Consider the following 16208-nt stretch of genomic DNA (forward strand, 5'->3'; position numbering starts at 1 on the left):
TAAGAGTATTGTGTATTTATGTCATGTGTCTAACTTTCAACCATTTAATGATTGCACATGACATGCACAATAAAAATCATGACTCAATAGATTTGCTTCATAAATTGAAGCAAATTGTATCACTATTGCGAAACGTGCACAACTCATCCGAACTCGTGTGGGTGAGGAAGGCAGTTTAGTTGTAATGGTCGCCCTGTCCAAACTTGTGTGGACAGTTTAATTAAACGTTCTGATTGTTTTGATGTGGAACTTCCTGTACGCGATGACGTCACGGTGCTGACGCACGTTGGCTGTTGAGGAATGTGCGGAAACTTCTTGCCTGCGTGGAGCGTCGAAGACTAAAAAGTGTGGAAGACGGGAAAAGTAGAGCAAAGTGTGTCGAAGTGAGGACCGGAGGCTGGTGAGTCGCAGGGGCGGTTCGGTACAGGGTGACCGTGGGTCGGTACCGGCCCAACGGCCGTTTCCCGGACGGAGAAGCTGCAAAGTTTGGAGGAAAATGGAGGCGCTGAGGCGGAGAAGAAGGCGCTGTCCGGGGCTGATCAGCACCATGGCTAACACTCCCAGCAGGTCCAGACCGGGAAAGTTCTCCGCCTCAGCGGGACCACCGATGGCGCAGTCGCCTCCAAACTCTGCGTCTCCGCAAAGTTTGAACCGAACAAAAGCTGCAAATCCGAACTTTGAGCAAAAGGCCGTCTGTAGCGTTTGACGTCATATGCAACATTCATCTACTCAGTAAGGCAGAAAGTTGAAAGACAGCCGCTGCATCCGCGCACGGAACTTTCCCGTGTTCCACCAAACACGAGCTGCGCTTCAGCTCCGCGTTGAGCTCTTCTAACTGCTTTGAGACACTTTAATGTGCTCTTCACTTGCACTTTTCAGCGGGTTTGGGGGTTTTCCACGGTGCTGTCGATGGTTCCGTGGTGCTGCTTCAAAATGGCCGACGGGTTCGGTGCGTGTGCGCGCGCACCAGGGCGTGCAGCTTGTACGAGGTTTTAAAAGTTCCATTTGGAAAGAAGTAGAACGATACCACGTGACCATCGTTTGTCCAGAGAAATTCTGCTGATTTCCATGAAGTGAGGCACCAGGAACCTGCAGCCACCAGGGGGCAGTAAAAATCCTGGAGGGCAGTTTGTAGTCTGGAGGGCAGAAGACCGCTGTTTTTGTTACTCTTCGGTCCAGTTAGCACTATTGGGTGGATTTAATGTTTAGATGTGTGTAAAGAAAATGCAATAAAATACAGAAATGTTAAAACACTTGTGACCGTCGTCTCCCGTCTGTCCGCAGCGTCTCTTTACTGGTGACAAAGGTCAGAGGTCAACATGGCTGCTCAGACCATGTTTTCAGCAGGGCCACTGGGCATGTCTCTGATGGACAACAGTCCAACCCTCTGTGACCTGCACGAGAACGCGCCGCCCCCCCCTCAGCTGGTGATGTTGGCAAATGTGGCAGCGGTGACGGCGGCAGATGGCGATGGAGGTGCTCTGGACGAGAAAGAGATGATGGAGCTGAAGACGGTGGGCAGCAGCTACTTGGACAGCGATGAGGACAATGGCAGCAGGTGACCCGGCGCGCGCGCACACACACACACACACACACACACACACACACACACGATCACTCGGTGCTCCTGGGCTCATCCTGACCCCGATGGCGCTCCAGGATAAACCTGCGTCTCACGGATCAACGTAGTCACACAGATAAAATTGTGACGGTTAGTTTGGAGACTATAGAGACAGCTGGACAAAGGTCGGTCCGAACGGGGCCGCTGGTGTCATGTGGAGGAGCAACAGTGGTGAATAAAAGACTATTAAAGAACATTAAAAGATCATTTGGATGCCAATTTCATATTGTCATTAATAAACAGGCTTTCTAGACAAATCGGTGCTTTGGTTTTTTTAATCACTATTATAATCACATTTTTTTAATGTAACTCCAGTGTGAGAGGAACTCTAGATATTCTGGATCTAGCTGGTTAGGGTTAAATCCCACTGTAGCTTCGTCCCGATTGCTCATCCACTCTGCCTGTTTCTATCTCCAGGTACACTGATGACAACCAGAACTGCAAAGAGTTCTGTATTATCGAGTACCCCGAGTCTCCAGATCCCACAGTACAGGTCAACCCTGTGGTCACAGGAAGTGGCGAGGATGACAGGAACAAAGCTGAAACCCCGCCTGCTGGAGCGAGGCCACGCCCCCTGGCCAGCACGAAACCCTCCGAACAGGACGGCAAAGTCAACGAAGGTCCCAGCGGCACGAAGAAAAAGAAGCCTTTCTACTGTAAGCCGTGTCACTTCCAGGCTCAGAACGAACAGCAGTTCGTGGAGCACCTGCGCACTCACAGCGCCAGCAAGATGATGGTGGTGAACCACGTGGAGGGGCGCAGCAGGAACAAGACCAGGGACGCAGACGCAGCTGCCAGCGGAGAGGCGGAGAACAGTGGGGGGGACACAGGTGACAGCAAAGGTCTGATCAGGTGTGAACGCTGCGGCTACAACACCAACCGATTCGACCATTACATCGCCCACCTGAAGCACCACAGCAAGGAGGGAGATGACCACAGGTAGAACGGAGGGACCGAGGACACATGGGAGGGGTGACATGTTCCAACCCTGACGTTTGTGTGTGTGTGTGCAGAGTGTTTAAGTGCACGCTGTGTCCGTACACCACCGTCAGCCAGTACCACTGGAGGAAACACCTGAGGAACCACTTCCCCAGTAAACTGCACACCTGCAGCCAGTGTTCCTACTTTTCTGACCGCAAGAGCAACTACATCCAACACATCCGCACTCACACAGGTGATGCTGTCACTCACACACCTTTTCTTGTAAGGACTGCCCACGTCCACACACACACGGGCAGGTGAGCACCCGCAGTGACGCTATGTCTGTTGTGCGCAGGTGTTCGTCCTTTCCAGTGTCTCTACTGTGACTACTCCAGCTCTCAGAAGACCCACCTGACCCGCCACATGAGGACTCACTCTGGTGAGTAGTCTGACCTGCCTGACCTGGGAGCAGCCTAGACAGGTGCCGAACAAACCGAAAACTTGTGTTGACCTGCAGCCACACCTGCAGTAAGAGCAGAGAAAGGGCCTTTGGGATGTATCGGACCCACTCATAGCTGTGAGCGTGCAAAGCAAAGTTTGCTGTTATTTTTGACTGACATTGTTCCTCTCGCTGACTGTATCATGTTTGTGTTGCTCTCGCTGAGGCTCTTCATGTTGCACCTACACGGTGAGTGATTGACTGGACCCCTAACACCCAGAACCTATTGAGAACATTTTGAATATTTCCAAACGGCTCAGATCAACAGTTTGTACCGGGGTTAACCCTTTATTCTCAACCATTTATTGATTACCTGCCACGACTTGAATCAGCTGAGATTACTGGTGGCAGTTCCGAGTTCTGCCTGTAGGTGGCAGCCGAGAGTTTGATCACAATCATAATATTCTGAACCATCTGTAATTGTTCCAATTCTCAATATCTCCGTTCACTTGTGTGCAGGAGAGCGTCCATTTAAATGCGAGAGCTGCAATTACCTGGCAGCCAACCAGCATGAGGTAACTCGGCATGCTCGCCAAGTCCACAACGGGCCCAAACCTCTGTCCTGTCCATACTGTGACTATAAGACCGCAGACCGCAGCAACTACAAGAAGCACGTTGAATTGCACCTGAATCCTCGGCAGTTCCTCTGTCCCGTCTGCAAGTACGCTGCCTCCAAGAAGTGCAATCTTCAGTACCACATCAAGTCCAGACATGCAGGCTGCAACGTAGCCATGGACATCTCCAAGGTCAAACTACGTGTCAAAAAAGCTGGTCCTAATGGTGCAGAGGAAAACTCCAGCGTGCACAAGCGTAGCGATACTCGGGAGGACTTTGAGGTGGATAGGGACAACAGGGACAAGGGTACGGATGCAAACCCCATCAATCTGTCCATTAGGAGGAGCAGTCGGCCAGGTAACAGCCAGTCAGCTCAGACTGAAGCTCCCGATAAGGTTCAGGACAAGACCTCCCGCTCGGAGAGAGAGAAATTTGGGAAAGTTAAAGAACAGGAGAAAAGGATCACCACAAGGCAGAAGGTTAAGAGGGCTCATGAAAAAGTTCCCGAGGAAGAAATCCATCCTGGGTCCACAACAGCGACTAAGATTGGAGATGGAAAGGCCAAGACGAAGGTTAGGAAGCTGCAGGCAGAGGAGCAGAATCCCACAGAACCAAACCAGACACTGAAACCTGACCAACGGCAATCTGAGGATAAAAGAAAAATGAGACCAGACAAGGACAAAGAAAACCAGAGCAGCAGAAAGAAGAAGAAAGGTCTCAATAAGTCGAGAAAATCTGGGTCGCAACACTCAGAAAAATGCTCAAGACATGCAGACGACAGTCAGCAAAACCTCAGCGGCTTCCAGCAAACTCCAGAGAAAAAGGTCGCCAAAGAAAAAGCCCCAAAAAGGAGATCGGCCGAGGCACCAGGTCCCACCAAGTCCTTGTTTGACATGCCACCCAAGACCAGAAGGACAAAAGGAGCAGAGAAGCTACATCCCATTCCAGAAGGTCCTGGGAAGATCGGTGATACCGGGTCAACGTTCACCACGAAGCAGAAGAGGTCCAGAAATGTCTCGGTTAATGAGGACAACCTGGCTGTCAACAAGATTTCAGGAGGACCTGCTCAGCCTCAAGGCTCAACAGAAAACCCCGACACTGAACCCAACAGCTCAGCCACAAAGGAGGATTCCCCTGGTGCTTCAGGACTGGACCCAAGGGGGGCTCAGGACGCTCCTCCCAACCCAACAGAGCCACAACTGTCTTCGGACTCATCCCTCACACGAGTGTGCGTGACAGACCCCCAGAACACAGTGGAAAAGGTTCCAGATCCATCTAGGCTGCCGCCACCAGAACCACCTCCCCACAGGCCATCGAGACCTGCTGCTCCAGCAGTACCAGCTCAGCCCGTCCACGGGCCAGCAGAGAAGGTGGCGGACGGCCGTCTGGACGAGGACGCCTCTCTCATGTTCTCCCACCCTACTTCCCCTCCCACATTAGTGCTTCCTGTTGATCTGGCCAAACCTGCGGATCCAGAGGATGACGAGGGGATCCACAGCAGCCACGAAGGGGGAAGTGACATCAGCGACAGCGCCTCCGAAGGCAGCGAAGACTCGGGCCTCAACAGCAACGGTGGCTCAGGAAAACTGGCCAACGACCCCGAAACCCCGACGGCAGAGCTCCCGACGCCGACGGAGCTCAAAGGTCATATGTGCATCTTCTGCGACCGCTGCTTCCCCCTGGAGGCGGCGTACCGCCGCCACCTGAACCGCCACCTGGTCAACGTGTACTACATGGACACGGCAGCGGGCGCACAGAGATGAGGTCGGCCAACAGCGGAGCGGCGGCGTCCTCACCAACCCGGAATGAGACGGATGTCGGTTTGGATCTGTGACCCAAACCGACATCAGTCAGTGGTGTCGACAATCAGCCTTTCAGAGACAGAACTGCTCCTTTGGGCAGAACAGAGTTTCTTCCTGAACAAAATCTGATTGGTTACTTTTGTCACTTTGGAACCAAACCTGTAAATAAATGTATGCAATATTTTTGAAGAGGCCAAAATGGGAGCGGAAGCGTTTGTTCGGAGTTTTACGCAGTTTCATGAGTCGGACGTCAGATTTTTTGTCATTTTAACCTCATAAAATGCAGCTTGAAAATGTTAGCAAACGTTTGTAGGACAAATCTATTTTTTATTAAACACCCTCTGCTGTCATCAGCTGTACTAACGCTCGTTCGGATCCTTTTAACTCCACCAGTCAGGGATCAATAAAGTTTCCCTTTGCTCACCACTTCTTTTTCATGACTGCGGAAACGTGACGGCAGCGCGGACGAAACTGAGCAAAACCGACGCATTTTAAGGTTCTGCAACTGGAGCCGTCCTGCCCGTGGACAAGCTCCTCCCACAGGTGTGCAGGTGAACAGTCAGCCCGCCGCCCGGCGCCGCGGCCGGTTTTATCGTTTTGTAGGCGGCAGATTTTCGGATCCGCTCTCCTTTCAGGGAAATGAGGTGGGGAAGCAGGGGGGGGGTCCGAACTCTAAAGGCTGCTGCCTGTGGACCGTGGAGCCTCAGGAGCAGCTGCTCGCCCGCCGCTGCCGTCACCGCCACCCAACCTGCAGGGACAGGTGACATCACAGCCCAACATTACCCTGGAGGGGTCAAAGACTTGGAGCCAAGTTCATTTTGAAATGTTGCCACTCCGAGTCCAGAGAGGCAGAACAGGTTTACCTGCAGAGGACAGAGTGATGTCAGCAGCAGCTTCCAGGTAACCTCGACCCTCCAGCCTTAAATCCTGAGGAACAAAGGCAGGAAACTGCCTCATACGCTCAGGCCCTCCCATCGGAACCTGAAGGCAACACGCAGGGATTAGTGCACCTGTTCAAACAGCTGAGGCTGACCATGTGACCACAGGCTCTCACCCCCAGCAGGACCTCTCCTGCATGTTTCTGGTAAACACCATCGGCCTTGTCCAGGCTGGTGATGTGGACGGGGACCTGACTGGAGGCCATGACTGAAAACCAGCAGGATTTCCCCCCCTGTGGGGGACACAGCTGACGGGGTGAGGGAGGTTAGCAGCTAACGTGTCTGGACTAGTGTTAGCAGCTAACATGTGTCTGGACTAGTGTTAGCAGCTAACATGTGTCTGGACTAGTGTTAGCAGCTAACATGTGTCTGGACTAGTGTTAGCAGCTAACATGTGTCTGGACTAGTGTTAGCAGCTAACATGTGTCTGGACTAGTGTTAGCAGCTAACATTTGTCTGGACTAGTGTTAGCAGCTAACATTTGTCTGGACTAGTGTTAGCAGCTAACATTTGTCTGGACTAGTGTTAGCATGAAATGGAACCATTTCTGATGCGTTGTAAATGTTACAGGCACAGTAACTATAAAAGGTGCATTAGTCATCTTTGACCACCACATTCTTTACATTACAAATATGCATTCACCCTTTCACAGCATAACTCATTCACTATTAGCACTGTCAGCTATTGGGAATCAGGAATAAGCATCAATGATGCGTGCAGGGGTCACATGACTGGCGGCTCGCTCTACTGCAAACACAGAGTCATGCTTCATCTGGCAAGATAATGATGCTAAAGCTAGCACCAAACATGTGAAAACAAGATCTTGTGAAGAATCATGTGTTGACTTTATGGGTGCGTATGATAAAACCCTCACGACCTGCAGGAAGTCGATCCTGGCGAGGCCGCCCACAAGCAGAGACGTGCTGGGCTTCAACACAAATGTCCGAGGGATGATGGCCTGAGTGACGACCACTGACATCACTTCCTTTTCTGTTAGCAGACTGAGGATCTGAGAGACAGGTGGGGACAGGTATGAGCGCTGGCAGCTGATTGGCTGACCCATTTAGCATTAATGAGTCATTCATTTAGCAATAACGGCTGTTTTTAGTCAAATGTCCCACATCCTGTGTCTTCATGATCCCCGGAGTATCAAACAGCCAGTGGGCATCTTTCAGCTCATTGAAAGTCAACTCGTCTGAAGGCATGTTGGGAACTGGAAGAGAGGTCAGAGGTCACAATGATGTAGCAACGTACGAATGAACCAATGACTCGTCTCTCCTAACCTGCTGTCACCGTCTCCTCGGTTTGTCCAAACGCCAGACTGTCCGGGTCAAATTCAATCTCCTCTCTTCTCATTCTGACGCTTGACAAGAAAGTTCTGCCAACACGACCTGAGGACAGGTGGACACGGGGGTAATAAAGAGGGTGGAGCCGAGGACAGGTGGACACGGGGGTAATAAAGAGGGTGGAGCCGAGGACAGGTGGACACAGGGGTGAATAAAGAGGGTTGGAGCTTAGGACAGGTGGACACGGGGGGTGAATAAAGAGGGTGGAGCCGAGGGCAGGTGGACACGGGGGTGAATAAAGAGGGTGGAGCCGAGGGCAGGTGGACACGGGGGTAATAAAGAGGGTGGAGCCGAGGGCAGGTGGACACGGGGGTGAATAAAGAGGGTGGAGCCGAGGACAGGTGGACACGGGGGTGAATAAAGAGGGTGGAGCCGAGGGCAGGTGGACACGGGGGTGAATAAAGAGGGTGGAGCCGAGGGCAGGTGGACACGGGGGTGAATAAAGAGGGTGGAGCCGAGGACAGGTGGACACGGGGGTGAATAAAGAGGGTGGAGCTTAGGACAGGTGGACACGGGGGTGAATAAAGAGGGTGGAGCCGAGGACAGGTGGACACGGGGGTAATAAAGAGGGTGGAGCCGAGGACAGGTGGACACGGGGGTAATAAAGAGGGTGGAGCCGAGGACAGGTGGACACGGGGGTGAATAAAGAGGGTGGAGCTTAGGACAGGTGGACACGGGGGGTGAATAAAGAGGGTGGAGCCGAGGGCAGGTGGACACGGGGGTGAATAAAGAGGGTGGAGCCGAGGACAGGTGGACACGGGGGTAATAAAGAGGGTGGAGCCGAGGACAGGTGGACACGGGGGTAATAAAGAGGGTGGAGCCGAGGACAGGTGGACACGGGGGTAATAAAGAGGGTGGAGCCGAGGACAGGTGGACACAGGGGTGAATAAAGAGGGTGGAGCCGAGGACAGGTGGACACAGGGGTGAATAAAGAGGGTTGGGAGCTTAGGACAGGTGGACACGGGGGGTGAATAAAGAGGGTGGAGCCGAGGGCAGGTGGACACGGGGGTGAATAAAGAGGGGTGGAGCCAAGGACAGGTGGACACGGGGGTGAATAAAGAGGGTGGAGCCGAGGACAGGTGGACACGGGGGTGAATAAAGAGGGTGGAGCCGAGGACAGGTGGACACGGGGGTGGATAAAGAGGGTGGAGCCGAGGGCAGGTGGACACGGGGGTGAATAAAGAGGGTGGAGCCGAGGGCAGGTGGACACGGGGGTGAATAAAGAGGGTGGAGCCGAGGACAGGTGGACACGGGGGTGAATAAAGAGGGTGGAGCTTAGGACAGGTGGACACGGGGGTGAATAAAGAGGGTGGAGCCGAGGACAGGTGGACACGGGGGTAATAAAGAGGGTGGAGCCGAGGACAGGTGGACACGGGGGTAATAAAGAGGGTGGAGCCGAGGACAGGTGGACACGGGGGTGAATAAAGAGGGTGGAGCTTAGGACAGGTGGACACGGGGGTGAATAAAGAGGGTGGAGCCGAGGGCAGGTGGACACGGGGGTGAATAAAGAGGGTGGAGCCGAGGACAGGTGGACACGGGGGTGAATAAAGAGGGTGGAGCCGAGGGCAGGTGGACACGGGGGTGAATAAAGAGGGTGGAGCCGAGGGCAGGTGGACACGGGGGTGAATAAAGAGGGTGGAGCCGAGGACAGGTGGACACGGGGGTGAATAAAGAGGGTGGAGCTTAGGACAGGTGGACACGGGGGTGAATAAAGAGGGTTGGAGCTTAGGACAGGTGGACACGGGGGTGAATGCAGGCGTCCAGTGGACATCCGTCCCGGCCGTCTCACCCACGAGGTAGCCCTTCCTGCTGAGGTGCTGCAGCCTCTTCCGCTCATCCTGTGGAAGCTCCGCCTCCGTCCGTCTGGCGGCGTCCAGGCGTCTCTGCCGTCGGAACATCCTGTGCGGAGTCGGGTTCATGATGGGAAACTTCAGCAGGTTCAGCGTCGTCCCTGAATTCGCCACAGCAGAAACAATCCCGTTGTCATGGCGATGACATCCAGCCCTGGTTCCACTGCAGCAACAATCCACCAGAACCACCTGAGGGTTGGGCCAGGCGGCCTCCAGCGGCGCCGCTGTCGACCCAATGAACCCCGTCACCCCTGGTTCTGGTCTTTATTTATTAGCCTGTTACCATCACACGTTGCTCCAGGCCCGGCCTCTAACGCACCATCGTCTAACGCACCATCGTCTAACGCACCATCGTCTAACGCACCACCGTCTAACGCACCATCGTCTAACGCACCACCGTCTAACGCACCATCGTCTAACGCACCACCGTCTAACGCACCACCGTCTAACGCACCATCGTCTAACGCACCATCGTCTAACGCACCACCGTCTAACGCACCACCGTCTAACGCACCATCAGCTAACGCACCATCGTCTAACGCACCATCGTCTAACGCACCATCGTCTAACGCACCACCGTCTAACGCACCATCGTCTAACGCACCACCGTCTAACGCACCACCGTCTAACGCACCATCAGCTAACGCACCATCGTCTAACGCACCATCGTCTAACGCACCATCAGCTAACGCACCATCGTCTAACGCACCATCGTCTAACGCACCATCGTCTAACGCACCACCGTCTAACGCATCATCTAACGCATCATCGTCTAACGCATCATCGTCTAACGCACCATCGCCTAACGCATCATCGTCTAACGCACCATCGTCTAACGCACCATCGTCTAACGCACCATCGTCTAACGCACCATCAGCTAACGCACCATCGTCTAACGCACCACCGTCTAACGCATCATCTAATGCATCATCGTCTAACGCATCATCGTCTAACGCACCATCGTCTAACGCACCATCGTCTAACGCACCATCGTCTAACGCACCATCGTCTAACGCACCATCGTCTAACGCACCACCGTCTAACGCACCACCGTCTAACGCACCACCGTCTAACGCATCATCGTCTAACGCACCACCGTCTAACGCATCATCTAACGCATCATCGTCTAACGCACCATCGTCTAACGCACCATCGTCTAACGCACCACCGTCTAACGCATCATCGTCTAACGCACCACCGTCTAACGCATCATCTAACGCATCATCGTCTAACGCACCATCGTCTAACGCACCATCGTCTAACGCACCACCGTCTAACGCACCATCGTCTAACGCACCACCGTCTAACGCATCATCTAACGCATCATCGTCTAACGCATCATCGTCTAACGCACCATCGTCTAACGCACCATCGTCTAACGCACCATCAGCTAACGCACCATCGTCTAACGCACCATCAGCTAACGCATCATCGTCTAACGCATCATCGTCTAACGCACCATCGTCTAACGCACCATCGTCTAACGCACCATCAGCTAACGCACCACCGTCTAACGCACCATCGTCTAACGCACCATCATCTAAGGTCTCCGAGCGTGGGTCCAACAGCGGTTCTGGGACCACGTGGGCCACTATGTCGACATTATTGTATTGATCACATTTGTGTCATTACGGTCTTTGAGCTGAGCAGAACTTTGGCCAATCTCAGATCTTTTAGAAGGTGCTTTTAACAGAACCTTCCAGAAACCCGTGTTGGTTTCGTTTTATGAGTGTGGTTGAGGAGCTCTGGACGGGTTCTAAAGGTGACGCTCCTGGTGTAAACTGGGTTCTTTTCCTTACCCGGCCACGGTGAGATGGTGGCCTTGTGGACCACATCAGAGGCTCTGGACTTGCAGTAGTCGGACTCCAGCAGCGTGTTGAAGAGCGTCGACTTCCCGGCATTTGCCAAGCCCACCAGGTAAACATCACCTTTGTACTTCCAGGACCGCTGAAGGCTGGAGACCAGGGCCTCCACGCCGTACCCAGTCTTGGCGCTGATCAGGTGGATGTCGGCCAGTTGGGTTCCGAAGCCCGCATCGTGGCAGCACTGAGTGAGATGGCGCCTGATTCGCTGGAGATAATTGGGCGAGTCCATTGGAAGAAGGTCAATCTTGTTACCGAGGACGATGATGTGTTTGTTGGTCCCGACCAGCTCTGGCAGGTCAGGGACGATGGAGTCAGGGATGTCCAGCAGGTCCACAATAAGCAGCACCAGAGCTTTCAGGGGCTGGATGTTCTGAACCACGGCCCGGTACTGTTCTGCTGAGACCTGGAGGCTCATGGCCCTATGATGGTGGGTGAGCAGGTGGCAGCGCTGGCAGGTGGCCCCCGTCAGACCTCCCTCGCGGAGGAGAACCTTGAACTTCTCACTGGGCAGGTATCCCGGCACCTCCGGAGCTGTGCAGTGCAGAACAGCGCCACAGCCTGGACAGCAGGTGTCGCTGAACGGCTGATCTACGTCTGGCGTCCCAAAAGGGGCGTGTTCACGCTTCTCCCCTCCTCTCTTTCTCCTCTTCTTTGTGGCTTTGATGGCGTCATCCAGGGGAAAGTCAACGTCGTGGAACTGGATCAGATCGTCTGGTTCCACCTCCTGCTGTGCTGCACCGCTCAACATCTGCAGCTGTTGCTCCAACGGCCTCAGGCGTGGAGAAGGTCGGGCGCTCGGTTTGGTGGGCGGAGCCACAGGGGACCAAGGGAGAAGGTCCTCCTCCGGATCTGCATACACATCACACTTGTGGTCTGGCATGTACTCGCACGCTCATATTCACGCTGCTCTTTAGGAACAAACAATAACGGCGCCACCATCAGCAGACCTTCATTAAATATCAGCGTCTGACAGGACGTAGTTAGACTGAACGTCAGAGGTCAGAGGTCAGGCCTCCGGAGTCTCACCTGTACTGTCCACAAACACGAACTCTTCCTCCAGCTCCGGGTCCACAGTGGAGCTCCGGACTGTCGTGGCGTGTGTGCAGCGGAGCCGCTGGGTGAGGCGTGGCCCTCGCGCACACCCCGCAGACCCCGCAGACAGGATGCGGGAGTGAGGCCCTTTCACGCATATCCACAACGCGCGGCACACGCTCGTCCCAAACACGCTCCACATCTTCACGTCTCCCGAATACGAGTAAACTCTTCCACCACGTGACCTTCTACCACCAACACGCGCTCACTTCCTGAACGGAAGTGACGTCAAGAAGAATGTAATTTTCTAACAACTAAAAAAATGGATATTTAATATTTCAAAGCTGCCACTGGTACAAATTTCTTTCTTTTATCCCCTTCGGGATCGGGGTTGAAGGCAGGCGACACCCGTGGATGAGTTGCCAGTTCATCGCAGGGCTTTATGGGAGCATTTGGGGGTTCGGTTCCTTGCTCAAGGGTACAAATTCACGTGATTAATTTAATCATTCAAAAAATAAAAATCGAATTGTTACAAAGCGTGACGAAGACTAACGTAACGAAGTCCGGTCGCCTGAGGAGGAGGTCTCACTCTGTTGCAGATAACAAAGCGCAAACTACAGAAAACGTGTAACTTTTATAAAACTAAAATAAAATAAAAACTCAATACATTTATAGAATGGTACTACTGACAGCTCAGTTAAAATTCCACGTTACTACAAAACATAACGTCATCCGATGGCCACATATTCATCAACCCTAATTTTCTGTCGCTTTTGCAGGATTCAATGTGCAACTTAATTGGTTGTAGGAGACAACCAATTAAGTTGGGTCTTATATAAGGTTCTGTGGTCCACCTGCTGCTCTGGTCTTGCTGATCAACCAGGTAGGCGACTCTTCCTCACCTGCATCTTAGTGCTCCCGCGTGCATTCGTGATGGTTCTGGCTGGTGGCGTTTTCTAAAAACAACAACAAAAACGACCCTCTTATGTGACACCTCCTCTTCATACACGATCTTTGTTTTGCGAGTAACTTCCGCGTTTCGGCTTCTTCTTCTGTCACTTTAGGTTCAGCATGTTGAAGTTGAGAAGCTCCTGGCTGAGGGCCGCTGCAGGTCTCTTTAAACCTCCTCCAACCTCTGCTGCTGCTGCGCAGGTGAGATAACCTTCACAAAAAGGGAACCTTTGTTTCCTCAGCTGCAATGACGATGTTAAACGTGAAGAGAGTACAATATTGCAATGATTTGAACGACCTTAAAAGCACCATGTTTGTCCACCATGTAAGTATTCTCCAGATATAACTCGAACTCCGGTTTGAAAAGAGTGCCTGGACATTAGCAGACTACAGGAACCACCTGTGCTTTTACCTGAGGACATGAACCACTGCGTCCCTGAAACTGTCCTCAGGGACCTTTGGCCCAGTAGCAGATAAATACTCCCACCGAGCTGGTCAGAACTGAACAAGCCTCTCAGGTGAGAGCAGAAACATCTTCCAGTTCCTGTCAACGGGTCAGCGGACTTCTTCGGACCTTTGCCGTTGCTCTGGCCTGGATGTGAGAACCTACTTGTCCGAAGTCTTGAGCTGTAAATATCTTCCAGGCAATTTATCGTTATGCATCTCTGAAACTGTTTTGTTGTTCATCTTAGTTTTTATTCAGTGTTTCTAAAATCGAAAAGCTTCCCGAAGGAGCATGTTAGCAGTGTAGCATCAGTTACCATAGTGACAGACAACCATCAGTTTCTCTGCCTCTGTCTTTCTCCCTCACACACACTCAGGTTGGCCTCTGGACTGTCTGCTGTTAGAAAGGTTTAACGTTAACCAAGTTCTGCTTCATTTTGTTTTTGACCTTTGGCCGTTTCTTATCAAACCTCACGTGCGTCTTTCAACGATCACATGCATGATCCACAAAGGCGACCCTGACGGCCATGGCAGGCTGCGTTCAGGGGCCGGCGGCGGGCTGCGTTCAGGGGCCGCGGCGGGCTGCGTTCAGGGGCTGGCAGGCTGCGTTCAGGGGCCGCGGCGGGCTGCGTTCAGGGGCTGGCAGGCTGCGTTCAGGGGGCGGCAGGCTGCGTTCAGGGGGCCGGCGGCGGGCTGCGTTCAGGGGCCGCCGGCGGGCTGCGTTCAGGGGCCGCCGGCGGGCTGCGTTCAGGGGCCGGCGGGCTGCGTTCAGGGGCCGGCAGGCTGCGTTCAGGGGCCGGCGGGCTGCGTTCAGGGGCCGGCAGGCTGCGTGGCGAACACAACGGTGATATTTCTGTCTTCACATACTCGTGCGGAACACGAGACCTGCAGGTCTTGAAGGTTCACCAAACAAGAATGCATGACTGAAGCAAGATGACTTCAGACTTTCAAGATCTTATTTTTATTGATGATGTTTAGTGTTGGAACCTTCTGGACTGAGACTCACATCTACATAAAGCGAAATGGTGTCAATCATCCTGATTCTCTCTGCACCCCGAGCATCTATGTTGGTCTGAAGCGGAACGGCTCGATGTCTCACTTCCTGTTTGCAGTCTCGTGTGCACCTCTCCTCTGGGCCTCAGCAGAAAGACACCACGTTTTATGAGTTTAGGACCTACTGCATTCGCCCAGAACAAAACGCCACTTTCCTTAAACTGACCAATGAGAAGATTCACCTGCGTACCGCCCACTCCGAGCTGATTGGTTACTGGAGCGTCGAGTATGGCGGCCTGAACAAAGTCTTCCATATATGGAGATATGGTGAGAACGTTCATCTTCTTTGAGGGTCTTCCTCACAATTTACAAAATGAAGAACTCTGCCCGCCCCCTCTCCCTGCCCGCCCCCTCTCCTACTGCCCCTCAGATAGTTATTCTCAGCGGGCAGCTGTTCGGGCCGCCCTGGCTCAGGACCCATCATGGCTGGCGCAGTACATCTCCATGGCGTTACCAATGCTGTCGTCACAGGACAACGAGGTGACATATCTCGTTCCCTGGACCCATCTGCAGAAGCCCCCAAAGGAGGGTGGTAAGCCCCGCCCCCACCACTCCAAACGTGTGCTTCTGCATTGACGTGCGACTTAACTTCACGTGTGTTTCAGGCGTGTACGAACTGGTTTCCTTCCAGATGTGCCCTGGAGGTCCAGCAGTATGGGGCAAGGACTTCCAGGCTGCTATCAGTGCCCATGATGCACCAGGGTACGGCAAAGTTTTGGGGGTGTTCCATAACGAGTTTGGCCCCCTGAACAGAGGTACGGCGTGAAAGATCCGCAGCACCCTGTAAAAACCGTGTGCCGACGTGAGCGGTGTAAACGTTGTGTCATCAGTTCACGCCCTCTGGTGGTTCGAGAGTGCCGATCGGAGAGCTGAACTACGTCACAAAGCTCACGCTGATCCCAGAGTGGTCGCCGCAGGTGCGACACCTGAACATCACCTTTATCTGTTCAAATATCGCATCAATCAGTAATTACTCGTTAATATTTGGTCCACAGTGAGAAACAGCTCCAGTCATCTGGTCTCTCAGGAGAATCGGCTCATGTTTCCATGTCACTTTTCCCCTCTGAAGTAACTTCTGCTGTCAGCTGCATCTCCTCCGACCCTGGAGTGACGTCCTGAAGCAGCTCCTTCAGGTGCCGTGCACGCTGCGTTGCCATAGCGATGGCTGCTCCTACACTATCGACATTATCGTCATTAAAGGCTGAAGCTCACATCCTTCTGTGATTTGTTGTTTTTAGAACTCACATGTTGTAGAACTTATTTGAATTGTGTGGATTTTTTTTTTATTTATTTTTTTTTTACCTGATCGAGGGGAAAAACGCAAGCAGCTT

At 53.1% G+C, this 16208-nt stretch overlaps 3 protein-coding genes and 1 long non-coding RNA gene across 8 annotated transcripts; 3 read left to right on the forward strand and 1 right to left on the reverse strand.

Annotated features, from left to right (window-relative positions):
- Positions 1 to 155: 155 nt before the first annotated feature.
- On the forward strand, positions 156 to 5748 carry LOC115246415 (RE1-silencing transcription factor-like). Its single transcript, XM_011620376.2, has 6 exons — positions 156 to 400; positions 1285 to 1558; positions 2039 to 2560; positions 2635 to 2795; positions 2898 to 2981; positions 3501 to 5748. Exons 2-6 carry the CDS (start codon positions 1320 to 1322, stop codon positions 5357 to 5359), a joined length of 2865 nt encoding a protein of 954 aa, XP_011618678.2. The 5' UTR covers positions 156 to 400; positions 1285 to 1319; the 3' UTR covers positions 5360 to 5748.
- Positions 5705 to 13013, reverse strand: LOC115248440 (nitric oxide-associated protein 1-like). 3 transcript variants are annotated; one of them, XM_029832173.1, is made up of 9 exons: positions 12424 to 13010; positions 11332 to 12246; positions 9472 to 9633; positions 7620 to 7727; positions 7458 to 7549; positions 7214 to 7345; positions 6453 to 6569; positions 6262 to 6379; positions 5705 to 6146 (listed from the first exon to the last, which is right to left on the reverse strand). In XM_029832173.1, the coding sequence occupies exons 1-9, from the start codon at positions 12629 to 12631 to the stop codon at positions 5890 to 5892; spliced, it is 2109 nt and encodes a 702-aa protein (XP_029688033.1). In that variant the 5' UTR covers positions 12632 to 13010; the 3' UTR covers positions 5705 to 5889. The 3 variants fall into 3 exon arrangements, with proteins under 3 accessions (XP_029688033.1, XP_029688035.1, XP_029688034.1); XM_029832175.1 differs by having other exon boundaries at positions 11332 to 12305; positions 12424 to 12545; XM_029832174.1 differs by lacking the exon at positions 9472 to 9633 and having other exon boundaries at positions 12424 to 13013.
- Positions 6457 to 7796, forward strand: LOC115248445 (uncharacterized). 2 transcript variants are annotated; one of them, XR_003887320.1, is made up of 4 exons: positions 6457 to 6592; positions 7220 to 7366; positions 7445 to 7560; positions 7657 to 7796. It is a non-coding gene; the product is annotated as an uncharacterized lncRNA (long non-coding RNA). The 2 variants fall into 2 exon arrangements; XR_003887319.1 differs by having other exon boundaries at positions 7220 to 7356.
- Positions 13014 to 13216: 203 nt separating the features above from the next.
- On the forward strand, positions 13217 to 16091 carry LOC115248442 (protein NipSnap homolog 3A-like). Of its 2 annotated transcripts, none has more exons than XM_029832185.1 (7): positions 13217 to 13312; positions 13494 to 13571; positions 14933 to 15144; positions 15248 to 15409; positions 15483 to 15632; positions 15708 to 15794; positions 15873 to 16091. In XM_029832185.1, the coding sequence occupies exons 2-7, from the start codon at positions 13501 to 13503 to the stop codon at positions 15947 to 15949; spliced, it is 759 nt and encodes a 252-aa protein (XP_029688045.1). In that variant the 5' UTR covers positions 13217 to 13312; positions 13494 to 13500; the 3' UTR covers positions 15950 to 16091. The 2 variants fall into 2 exon arrangements, with proteins under 2 accessions (XP_029688045.1, XP_029688044.1); XM_029832184.1 differs by having other exon boundaries at positions 13223 to 13312; positions 13494 to 13581; positions 14937 to 15144.
- The last annotated feature ends 117 nt before the right edge of the window (positions 16092 to 16208 follow it).

This window comes from Takifugu rubripes, unplaced genomic scaffold (assembly GCF_901000725.2).
Source record: "Takifugu rubripes unplaced genomic scaffold, fTakRub1.2, whole genome shotgun sequence".
Taxonomy (NCBI): Eukaryota; Metazoa; Chordata; class Actinopteri; order Tetraodontiformes; family Tetraodontidae; genus Takifugu; species Takifugu rubripes.

Coding starts and splice junctions, on each gene's coding strand:
- LOC115246415 (XM_011620376.2), top strand. CDS start 1,320: ATGGCTGCTCAGACCATGTTTTCAGCAGGGCCACTGGGCATGTCTCTG. Junction 1,559..2,038: donor GATGAGGACAATGGCAGCAG/GTGACCCGGCGC, acceptor TTCTATCTCCAG/GTACACTGATGACAACCAGA. Junction 2,561..2,634: donor AAGGAGGGAGATGACCACAG/GTAGAACGGAGG, acceptor GTGTGTGTGCAG/AGTGTTTAAGTGCACGCTGT.
- LOC115248440 (XM_029832173.1), bottom strand. CDS start 12,631: ATGTGGAGCGTGTTTGGGACGAGCGTGTGCCGCGCGTTGTGGATATGC. Junction 7,728..9,471: donor CAGGAAGGGCTACCTCGTGG/GTGAGACGGCCG, acceptor ACCTGTCCTCAG/GTCGTGTTGGCAGAACTTTC. Junction 6,147..6,261: donor CATCACTCTGTCCTCTGCAG/GTAAACCTGTTC, acceptor CTGTCCCTGCAG/GTTGGGTGGCGGTGACGGCA.
- LOC115248442 (XM_029832184.1), top strand. CDS start 13,501: ATGTTGAAGTTGAGAAGCTCCTGGCTGAGGGCCGCTGCAGGTCTCTTT. Junction 13,582..14,936: donor CCTCTGCTGCTGCTGCGCAG/GTGAGATAACCT, acceptor TCCTGTTTGCAG/TCTCGTGTGCACCTCTCCTC. Junction 15,795..15,872: donor TCCCAGAGTGGTCGCCGCAG/GTGCGACACCTG, acceptor TTTGGTCCACAG/TGAGAAACAGCTCCAGTCAT.